At 33.4% G+C, this 12,104-nt stretch overlaps 1 protein-coding gene across 8 annotated transcripts in view; it reads left to right on the forward strand.

Moving 5' to 3' along the window:
• Positions 1 to 12,104, forward strand: part of GABPB1 (GA binding protein transcription factor subunit beta 1) — a 57,129-nt gene that overhangs the window by 26,228 nt on the left and 18,797 nt on the right. For 5 of the 8 annotated variants that reach the window (XM_033108420.1, XM_033108414.1, XM_033108413.1 and 2 more), the window contains exons 2-6: positions 2,202 to 2,309; positions 6,454 to 6,621; positions 7,778 to 7,972; positions 9,095 to 9,242; positions 9,588 to 9,701. In XM_033108420.1, the coding sequence (XP_032964311.1) occupies positions 2,202 to 2,309; positions 6,454 to 6,621; positions 7,778 to 7,972; positions 9,095 to 9,242; positions 9,588 to 9,701 (733 nt within the window). The remainder of the gene's footprint in view (positions 1 to 2,201; positions 2,310 to 6,453; positions 6,622 to 7,777; positions 7,973 to 9,094; positions 9,243 to 9,587; positions 9,702 to 12,104) is intronic. The other 3 variants (XM_033108419.1, XM_033108418.1, XM_033108417.1) reach the window with 1 other exon arrangement.

Consider the following 12,104-nt stretch of genomic DNA (forward strand, 5'->3'; position numbering starts at 1 on the left):
GCACAAGAGGTAGTCAAATGCTTGCACCTATGCATAGAATCATTGTGATGTGATAGCTGTGAAAGCGTGATTCATACGAAATCTGACAAGTAAGTTCGTGAACTCATCCTAGAAAAGTGCTACATACCTCCTTGCTGAATGTCACTATGGTCACCTTCGAAGTACTCCCCTTGGGAAGCTATGCACCGATGCCAGTGCCTAGTCCACCCTTCAAAACAATTTTGGACCTCTTTTTCTGGAATGGCCATCAGAGCTGTGATCATATTACCCTTGATGTCATGAATGTCATCAAAACACTTTCCTTTCAATATTTCCTTTATCTTTGGGTAAAGAAAGAAGTCATTGGGGGCCAGATCAGGTGAGTAGGGAGGGTGTTCCAATACAGTTATTAGTTTACTGGCTAAAAACACCCTCACAGACAGTGCTATGTGAGCTGGTGCATTGTTGTGATGCGAGAGTCATGAATTGTTGGCAAAAAGTTCAGGTCGTCTAACTTTTTCACGCAACCTTTTCAGCACTTCCAAATAGTATACTTGGTTAAGTGTCCAGTTGATACAAATTCATAATGAATAATCCCTCTGATATCAAAAAAGGTTAGCAACATTGTTGCAAGCAGTTCACGAACTTAATTGTCACATCTCATACAGTGTTACATTGGTGATTCAGATACCCAAGTGGCATTGACATTGGTGATATGATTTTTCCAAAATGGCGAACAACTCTTAGTAAAGTTCTGAACAAAACAAATAGATTTATAATATGGAAATATTATTTGTAAATATTATTTAGAAAACCTGGGATGCATTAATAACTGTGGAAAAATACGTATTATTTGCATATTAAATTCTAGCCTTAGATATATTCTATGGAATGTTTGAAATTCATCAAGAATATATGACGATGTGCCATACTGAATTGTTCCGTGCATTGTTAGACCCCTAGTATCCCTGGCACTTGCCCATTAAATGCTAGTAGGTAGAACCTACTCCCTCCATCAATCCCCAAAATGCCTCCATGTATATATATTCAGAGGGCTCTTTAGGGGGCATTGCTGCTACCATGAGAACCGTTGATTTCAGAGTATAGGGCTATTTAATCTACTACACAGTTATATTGCTCATGGGATTTAAAAACTACAGTAACAAGTAGGTTGTTAAATATGATATATTTTGAAAAATTAAGACAATTGCAGAATTATGGGAGAAGTTTATTTGTTCAAATGCATCAGTTTTGTTGCATTCTTATAAACAGATCAATAAGTGTGCTATTTTAAGTCCTCAATATCCTGCCTTGTTTAGTAAGTCAGTAGTATATAACTTTTCCTTAATGTCAGCATTTACTTGTTTTACAGTCATACAGTATAATTTGCCCCTTAAAAGATCCACTTTTTAAATTTAGGAAGATAATGTATTAATATATGGCAGAAACTTTGTAAAATGGAGGCAAAATTTCCCATAACTATACCACCTGAATCATTTTTAATATTTTTCAGTATTTTGTTCTCTATGTACATATTTTGACATTCAAAAATTAGTTTTATATACTTTTTTTCACTTAACGTGGCATAATCTTTTAATGTCATTATGACTTCAAAACTATTATTTTAAATACTGCATTTTTATTTTACTAGATTTCACAATTTAACCATTTTCCTACATTTAGATTGTTCACATTATACAAATAATTAATATACAGAGGGTGCCAAAAAATGTGTACACACTTTAAGAAAGGAAAAAACTATTAAAATTACGCTGATGGTAACCACTTTGAGCAAGTCATGTTTGACTTCTGCAATTACAAGAGGTGCTCAAAGTGGTTACCATCACTGTCCAGGCACTTCTGATTACGGCGAACTACTGCTTGAGCAACGTTGACCCAAGAAAGTATCTACTTGTATGCATTTTTTTGGCACACCTGGTATTGAGTATTACAATTTTAATACAATTTTTTCCTTTCTTAAATGTGTATACATTTTTTTGGCACCCTCTGTATATGTAAATATACAGGTTTATATATATATATATATATAAAATACAGGTTTATATATATATATATATGTATATATATATGTTTTTTCTTTGTTGTTTTTTTTTTTTTTCCTTCTTCAAAGTTGATCTCAGAAATGGGACCATTTATTGACTCACTAGGCTGGGACATTTTTGTAACTTTGGAGATACTAAATTCATCTATGTTTTGTTTAGATGTCCCTGGTAGATTTGGGAAAGAAGCTTTTAGAAGCGGCACGAGCGGGTCAAGATGATGAAGTTCGTATTTTGATGGCAAATGGAGCTCCTTTTACTACAGACTGGGTAAAGAATGATTTTAATGTTGTGGTGTTTTTTTTTCAATCTCATTTTTGAGTTTTTCCAGATAAAAATGTAGTCCGTATTGTCTTTATAAGTCGTAAAAAAAAAATTTTTGTAAACTTGTTTGAAATTTTAGAGTTACTGCTGTCTTTTAAAGGGAATGGTTCGTATTTTTTTCTTTCTTTTCTTTCCTTTTCTTTTCTGTTCTTTTCTTTTCTTTCTTCCTTTTTTTGATATTTGACAACCTTATCCAAATACTCTGCCCACAAAAGGGTTTTTCTTTTAAACTATGGAGTTCAGTAATGTAGGATGAATGTAAAATGCAGCTGCTTGGGGTTTAATTTAAAGGTCATGAGTAGAATTTATAGTTCAGAAAATAACAGATAAGGATTGGGGTTAATGTTATAATTGCTTCTAAAAAGAAAAAATGTTTGCATTTCAATTGATACTTATAAAATTCTTGCAAACATGACCATTAAGAAAGAAATAAGGAGGAGTTCTTAGTAACTACAGAAGGCAGTTGTGAGGAAGACGAAAACCATAATTCTTATTTAATTCTGGGGGTAAATCAAAAGGGATAGTTTTGGGAGTATGGAGGGTTAGGAATCTGGATTAACCCTTCCACTGGTAACAACTTAAAATTCCACATTTTTGATTTTGTTGTTTTTGGCGTACTTGTCTCATGTACTTTTGTATTTTTCATTGAAAACAGAACAAAAATTTTTTATTATGGAAAATATCTAACATATATCAACTCCTTCAATATCCTTCATCCAACTTTAAAAATTATCAAATCATGATGAATTTTGTTTCCTCTATAACTGTGTCCACTTTTTTTGTTCTGTATTATTTTAAAACAAATTCTAGGAACCATTTCATTATTTCCATAAATATTTTAACATCTGACTTTAAAAGATAAAGATTTTTTGGTTAAATATTTAAAAAATCTCAAGTGCACTCATGAATTAGAAAATGAGAGATTATTAACCTGAAAAACTAAGTGAAGGCCAGAACCCAGAGAAGTTTTACCCTAAGAACATTTGCTGATCTCAGTAAATTTTTCTGTTGGTTTTCCCACCTCACTAGCATGGATTGCTGAAGACAAACCTGAGACTGCTCATAGAAGTCTCCTAGGAGATCCTCTCCCCATAATCCTGGAAACCCAAAGACATGCACCTTAAGTGCAAAGATAAACCAGAAGTCCCCCCTCCCTCCTCCTACCTGCTTCTACTGCTCCCCCTGTTGTTAGGGTACTGCAAAGAAAAGACTTGAACCAAGGCACCAAATGGAGAGAGGAAAAATTTTGTTGATGAGATTTTAGAGTCATGAGCCATCTGTCGTACACATTTTTGTCCTAAATCCATAAATTCTTGTGCCTTCTATAACACCATGTACTGAAAAATGAATTTAGAGTAATCTTTGCACTAGAGATTTCCGCAGGTTCCTGGCAGAATATCCTTTCTGGAGGTACCTACCTTCATTCCAGGCTTTATATCCATAAATGAAATTCCATGAAAATGAAAGCTCAAAAACAACTGAGCACACAAGGAAACAAGGCAGCTTGGACAATAACCAACTGAAACAACTGACAAGCAGACTTACAAGGACTTTAGATAAGATTTTAATAGCAGATTGGGAACAGCTGAAGAGAAAATTAGTGAACTATGAAAAAAAAGATATGGAAAAAAAAGTCATCCAGAATATAAAACAGAGAAAAATTGGTACAAATTATAAAAGATGTAGAAGTCATGAATGTTCGTGTCAGAAAGTCTAACATACGAGTATAATCATAAATCCATAAGGACAGTGAGGATAGGGATGAAATAATTTTAAGACATAAAAGCTCAGCTTTTTCTAGGACTGAGGGTAGCTCACAGATTCAAGTAGCCCATCAAATCTCCAGCTGGATCAATTAAAAAAAATCCATAATTTATATCTAGATACATCATAGTGATGTAGTAGTATATTAAGACAAAAGGATCTTAAGAAGGATCAGTATTTATAATACATAAGGAATTCTCATGACTAATAAAAACAAAACAAATGACTGGGCAAATGACTCGATATGGTACTTGACCAAAGAGAAAGTTCGAGTGACCTGTAAACATGGAGAGATGCTCAGAGTCATTAATAATTGAACAAATGCAAAATAAAATCATGAAATTGTGTATCCACCAGATTAACCAAAAAAAGTCTGGCAGTACCAAGCATTGGTGAAGAGATGTAAGAATTGGTATAAACATTTTAGAGGACAGTTTGGCAGTATCTGGTAAATTTGAACATGTGCATACCCTGTGATGTAGCCACTGAATTTCTAAAAATATTCCCAAACGAAACTCTTATTCGTGTAGTTGAGACTTGTACAAGATTTTTAATAAAGCGTTATTCATTACAACAAAAAAACTAGAAAAAACCCAAATGTTCATTAGTAGATTGGTTAAATTAATTGTGGCTTATTCATTCAGTAGAATATTATAGAGCAGAGAAAATTAGTGAACTACACTTAACATTCACCAACACGGGTGAATCTCATGAACATAATGTTAACCGAAGAAAGGCAAATTGCAGAGAAATACATGCAGTATGATTCTATTCAAATAAAGTTCAAAACAAGCAAAACCAAAGTATATTATTTAGGGATATATAAGTGATTATAAAAAACAAAGTAATGCAATGTTTATTACAAAATTCATAATAGTAATTACCTCTGGGGCTGAAGGAGGGGAGTGACACATTGGAAAATTTTAAATTGCTGGCAATGTTTCTGGACTGTGATGGTGGTTTCACGAGTGTTTACCTTATTTTTTTCCTTTAAACTGCATATATGTCTGTATAATATTTTTTGTATCATCAACTAAAAAGGTCTCAAGAAGAAAAAAGTGCAAAGTAAACCCTATTATTACACTGAGCAGAATTCATGGTTGCTAAATGGGGCATCGAGCTATTTCATTAAATATTAGAATTCATGAGTATAGTAAGGGCCAGTTATGGAAAAATAAAGCTTGGAGAAAGAAAGCTATTCAAGAATCCTCTTTGATCTGTTAGAAAGACCTTCCCTTAAAAATACAAGGCTTTTAATAGTAATAAAAAAATTATCAGGATAAATTATTTCTACATGTATTGAGAGCAAATGCCAAGTTTTGTATAATATTATATTATGACTCTTAACTTGTGTGACTTCAGGCAAATTAGTAACCTCTTTGTCCTTTAGGTTCTTTTATTACAAATGAGGATAGTAGTAGTACTTATGAGAAAACTAAATGATAACATGTGTCAAGGTCTTAGAATAGTGCTTGCCATGAAAAGTGCTTAAATAAAAAGCCTTAGTTGCTGTTATTACAGTTGTAGTCTTAGCAAATTTCACATTCTGGTGAGCTATCTTGGTTCCTTGGAACATCAGTGCCTTGGTAGAGAATTGTAGGGACGTTCAATGCCTCTACATGTGTGTGGTATAACTTAATTCTAATTTTCAACTATTAACAGTTATGCCTCTGATAAGGCTCTTCTTCACTCACATTTTAAACTTCCCCTGTATGTTGTGAATGTGGTAGCTAGACCACATGGGACCAATTTTATGAGAAGTGGGCTCTGGTTTGGTTCTGTCCTGACTGACTTTTGGCAAGTGCACCTCAGATCAGATTTTTCCCTTGAAAAATGACTATGTGAACTTCTTTAAAAATGTCACTTAGGTGCTTTAATTTATTTATTTTTAAATCCTACAAAACAGTTTAATGTAAGAATGTACACTATTACATTTATTCTATATAAATTTCATAGATTAAAATTTTGAGTTGTTGGTATGAGGAAAAGATTCCAGTACTCAGAAAGATTTCTCAAACCCTAATTATCTCAAATTCCTGATGAAATTAATTTTGATTAGGCTATTTATCTGATAAAAATGAAGAAAGCAAGTACGAGTTCAATGAAATACTGACTTCTCTTCCTCACTGAGAAGTATATGGGAATTCTTGCAGGCCTCTGTGAGGAGAATGTAATAAGCATAAATTACCTCTTTTGAATTTTGAGTTACTTTGTAAATAGATAATGTAATCTGTTTGCTATGTAAACAGAAAATATAAAATAGAATGTAGTGATAGAAGTGCATTGAAAATGACTGTCACTGTGGATTGTTTTCCTTGTGGTATAGCTGGGAACTTCTCCACTTCATCTGGCAGCACAATACGGGCATTATTCCACCACAGAAGTGCTACTCCGAGCTGGTGTAAGTAGGGATGCCAGAACCAAAGTGGACCGAACGCCATTACACATGGCAGCTTCTGAGGGCCATGCCAGCATAGTAGAGGTTTTACTTAAGGTATGTGTTCTCTGTTTTTGCACTTTGCTTTTGAAAGTAAGCCCCCAAAGGCTTTATGGTTTTATAAGAGGGACAAGGAAACTAGTTTTATTAAATGTCTACTTTTTCCCCCCCTGTTACCTCATTTTTTATGTGTAAGCCTGTGAAATGAAAACTATCTTAAAGTTTTCCTTTGTTGGGGGGGAAAACGTTTCCTTTAAGTATGTTCTTAGTTAAGTGAAACAATTGGTTTTTTAGACATTGGTCTCTGCCATAGGAGGGACTACACTTTTGTCTTATTCAACACAGTGAAAATGCTCATGGAAGGGAATATTAGGTTTGGATGATTAACAAACAAATAAATAATACAAATGGGGATTTTTCTTTAATCATTTATATGCCTAACAGAAAATTCTGAAATAGAGAATGGTAGATTTAGATACTCTTAATCCTTTTTATTCTAGCCTCCAGATCAACGTGTCCAAAAGAAATACAATGTAAGCCATAAATGTGAATCACATATAATTCTAGATTTTTTGTTAGAGATCTTAAAAAACGTAAAAAGTAATTTTAATACTATATTTTATTTAACCCAGTATACAAAATATTATTTGAACGTGGAATCAATATAAAAATTATTAATGAGATATTTTGCATCCTTTTTTTTAGTGTTAAGTCTTTGAATTCCAGTGTGTCTGGACACACAGCATATCTCTTTTCGGATTAGCTGTATTTCAAGTGCTTGCTAGCCATACGTGTCTATAGGATGATATACCTCTCTAGATAGCTCCCTTCTAATTTATATTGCACTGGTTTTGAAAGCAAAGGATATTTTTGTGTAAATAAGGAACCAGAATTAAAGAGGGTTTGGCAAGAATGCTCATAGTTTTCCTTCACTTCTTGTGTTGTTCTAGTCCTTCAAGGTTATAGCTGGGTGACTGAAAAAATAACAGCTGCATTCTTAAGAAATTAGAAGGAAAGTAGTTAGGAAAGTCAGCATGATAGAAATAGATTAAGTGACAAATGTGTGGTGATTCTTGGAACATATAGATTATTCAACACAAAAAAATAGTTGATTATGTTAGTAGCAAATTCTTTAAAGTGTATAGTATTTTCATTTCAGTAATTTTAAGTATTTCATATGTTAGAAATCTCTTATTTTGAAATATTTTTGTAGCATGGTGCTGATGTCAATGCAAAGGACATGTTAAAGATGACAGCTCTACATTGGGCTACAGAACACAATCATCAAGAAGTGGTGGAACTTTTAATCAAATATGGTGCTGATGTACACACGCAAAGTAAATTTTGTAAAACTGCATTTGATATTTCAATAGACAATGGGAATGAAGATTTAGCAGAGATATTACAGGTAACTTTTGGCTTTTAATTCAAGAAAATGAAAGGATCTCTGTCTTTGGATGATTTGAACTATTTAGTTTGTAGCTTTTCATTTTGGACTTGGTTATTTTGGACAGGCCTTTTTGTCTTTCAATCCCTCTTTGTTCATTTTTCTGTTCATTTTCCTGATTGTAAGACCATGGTTATTGCATGTAATATTACAAGATTAGATAAGGTGATTGCTTTCTGTGTTTTTAAGTTCCTGAATTCTTCTAGACATTTTGTTCTATTAATTATTTTTGTTGCATACCATACCATATGGTTTTGGATACCATATGATTATTCAAAGAATGTTATACTTTCACTAAAAAGAATTTTTTAGCAACCATAATAATGTCCCCTGAGTGAGTGATACAGTCTTTATCATTCTGGTTGATTTCTTTTATTTTTTCACCATCCACAAAAAAAAAAATATCTGTGAGCATGGTTATTATGGCTTTTCAGCAGGTTTTTCTAATAACCGCCATTACTTCTCTTTTCTTCAGCTAGACAACATTGATGTAAATTATCTTCTTTACTTACTGCTTCTTCTTGCCTGTCTTGTTATCCTCCCTAGTAAAGCTGTTCTCTATAACCATCTGACTCTATTGAACTTCAACTAGTCACTTAAAAGATGTTATATGTTCAGAAAAATGAATTTTGCCAGACCTCTTCCAATTCTTTTACTCCTAAAAGTGCAGTTTGGGGGTTAAGTTTGAAGACGGAGAACAATTATTTGGAAAGGATAACATTATATATGTAATGTTATATATTACTGAATAGTATACAAGAGGAAATAATTTGGTTTAAATAATTAAATTTCTATAGTCACAGAGCAGCAGAATATCTTTCAACTGTGTTCTATAAAAACCTTTCAAATACCCATTTCTCCTGTCATGGGATTTTACTATTTTACCTAACAGAGGAATTTAGGATATAAATTCATACCTGTGATTTACTGCTATATTCTCAGTAGACCATAAACAAAGATTTCCATTTGTGTTATATGATTCTTCTTAAATTACAGAATGTTCCTTTATATTTGTGTTTGTACTACATTGAGAGTTTGTGCTATATGTTCTGGTTATAATTCTGAAAACATCATGTCCCCCAGATTGCTATGCAGAACCAAATCAACACAAACCCAGAGAGTCCCGACACTGTGACGATACATGCTGCGACCCCACAGTTTATCATTGGACCTGGAGGGGTGGTGAACCTAACAGGTCTGGTATCTTCAGAAAATTCATCCAAGGCAACAGGTATTGAGATGCATATAGGATAGCTGTTGGGATTTTATGCGTTAGTAGGTATTCATCCTTTTAAGAAAGGACAGTTGGAGAATGAGGGTAAGAAAATTTCAGCCACTTTGGTTTTTTTTGGTATAATTGGCAAAAAAACAAATTTTTCTGAGACAAAATTATCTAAAGAAAGATGATATGGTAAACTGTACTGCAATATCATCTTTCAAAAACCAATGCTTGTTTTTCACAAAACTAATATTATCAAAGCTTCATGTAAGAATTGAATAAAATAAAACAGAATATCAGAAGAGTGCATTAGGTTAAATTTCTTAAAATTCATATCTATTTTCTCTTTTCTTATAGATGAAACAGGTGTATCTGCTGTTCAGTTTGGAAACTCCTCCACGTCAGTATTAGCGACATTAGCTGCCTTAGCTGAAGCATCTGCCCCCTTGTCAAATTCTTCAGAAACTCCAGGTTAGAAAAACAAGTCAAATGTGTACATTAAAAGTTGGAGATTCAAATATTTACAGAGGCCAGAAACGTAATAAAGGCTAAAGTGGGCAGGGTTGAGACTATGGTCGTCTGAAGAGAGTGGCAAGGTGTGGGGCATTACTGCTCCGCTCTAGCTGACTACAGCCCATGCTCAGCGTGGCCAGATGCTGTTTTTTTCCTGGGAAGCCGAAAAATTTGAGTTTTCAAAGAATATCACATCTTGGCACTTAATTAAAACTTAATTAAAATTAAAAATAACTTTGTGTAGTTCACAGAAAACATGTCTGTTTACCCAGTTTCACTTTTGTTTTATTAGTCTGACTTTTTGTATAAATAAAGTATGTAGATAAATATATATGAATTTGCTGTCTTTTTCATAACTTTATTTTTGTTAGTTCTATTAGAATGACACGAAATCTTAATGACTGATAGAACTAGGAATAGTGTACCAACACCAACCACCATTAAGGGATGACAAACAGTATTAATAACTGGTTTAGATAAAGTTTATAATTAACCAAAATAGTTCTTGCCGTAATTATTATATAAGTAAAATATTTTTTTTAATTAGGGAATTTTAAAAACTCTACAAAATTCTTACTGTAGTTTAAGCTTATAAAATTGAAGAAGAATTTATTGTCAGTCATTATTTAAATTAGTGTTTTTTCAAAGTGTGATCAATGATATTTGGTTGGTACAAAAGTAATTGCGGTTTTTGCAGTTGTTTTTAACCTTTTAAACCACAATTACCTTTGCACCAACCTAATAACAATTCACAGAATGCTCATGTGCTATGCAGTGTGGTAAATTTTTTACCGATGATCTCGTTTAATCCTCATCAAAAAGCTTGAAGGTAGAGGTAAAGGTAGATATTAGTGAATTTGAGTCTTAAAGGTGCTACTGATTGGAAGATGTATTTGTGGGGGGGGAGGGGGAGAACCTACTTACCTGTCTCTTTTCTCTGTCTTTCTCTCTCTGTTTCTTTCTCTAGTAGTAACTAGTGATAATAAACTTTTATTCATTCTCCAGCTTCTTTAGCATCGTAATAAATGTTTGAATTTAAGCCTTTATACTTCTTGAGAGTCATCAGATTTTTCTGAATCACTTTGGCCATTAGCAATTATGTGCATCATCATATCGACGTGCTGCTTTTATAACCTATGCCTAGATCTCTTTAGCACCTTGGTAATTGCATAGGTATATCAAAGAAGGTTAATTTCATTGGTGGTTTCTATTTGGTTAAACTTGTAAATTTTTTCTTTATTTAAAGTACATATCTAAAAATTAAAATAACTTTTCTTGAAAGTCAGCTGGAAGTTTTGACATTTAGATATTTAGCACCATGATATCTAATTGGTCATACCAATGTCTCAAACTTCCACTTTTGAAAATGTTATGTGTGATCTAGTCCGAGTGCATTAGTAATTTCAATAGACTTCTTGCATGTGGCTTACAGTGTTCTACGAGCACAGTAATTTTTCCTTTCAATGCTATATCATAGTGGAATCTTTTTGAAGATCTTTTAACAGCTTGAGTTGAGTTAAAGTTCAGGTGAGTATATTGCCACCAGTGTAAGCAACTCAACCGAGGTGGGTAACCAGATAAAGAAATACCTTTTCACAGCTCAATTTGCATGTGCTCAGGCAAATTATTTCTTTGCCTCTTGCCTCTCCAGTTTTCTTTAACATCAATTGTCAGATTAATCCTCATTTTAGAAATGTTTACATATATTTTTTTCCAAGGACATCTTAGGATCTGGTAAATAAAGTAGTACTCCCATTTTATATATGATGAAACTGAGGTTTGTGGAGGTTAAATAATTTTGCCCAAAGTAGCAGGTCTATTAAGTTGCGCGAGGAGGTTGGTGCTCAAGGTCTGATTCCCAAGTTGTGTGTCTGTGACCACTAGGATATGCAATTTCTTCGGGTGATCAGTGGGCTGGAATCTTCTATAATGTTTATAACTTGGTTTGTGATAGGAATAAATATTTGTGTAATTACATTTTGTCTTATATGAAACAAAAGTATCACTATTACTGCTTTTACTCCTGAGGCGTGTTTGTTGAAGCAGTCTGTTGAGATGTTCTGTTCCTCTTTTGCCCTTTTTAAATGAATGAAGACCAAAATATAAGAACCTTCAGGACACTAATTGGTACTGCTCATATTCTTTTCCTTTACCAACTATAGTAATACAATAAACACATCTTCTGGGTACCAAATAGCCAGAATGTAGCCGCAGATGGACTGCAGTGGAAGTGGAGACTGTCTGGCTGACATGGTCCTGTGTAGAGAGGGAAGGTATTTGTGATAGTCTAGGATACCATGACATTTCACTTGGGAACTATGGCTTTGAATAGCACCTTCATGATTACATTAGGACCATCTT

The sequence above is a fragment of the Rhinolophus ferrumequinum genome, chromosome 6 (genome assembly GCF_004115265.2).
Source record: "Rhinolophus ferrumequinum isolate MPI-CBG mRhiFer1 chromosome 6, mRhiFer1_v1.p, whole genome shotgun sequence".
Classification (NCBI taxonomy): Eukaryota; Metazoa; Chordata; class Mammalia; order Chiroptera; family Rhinolophidae; genus Rhinolophus; species Rhinolophus ferrumequinum.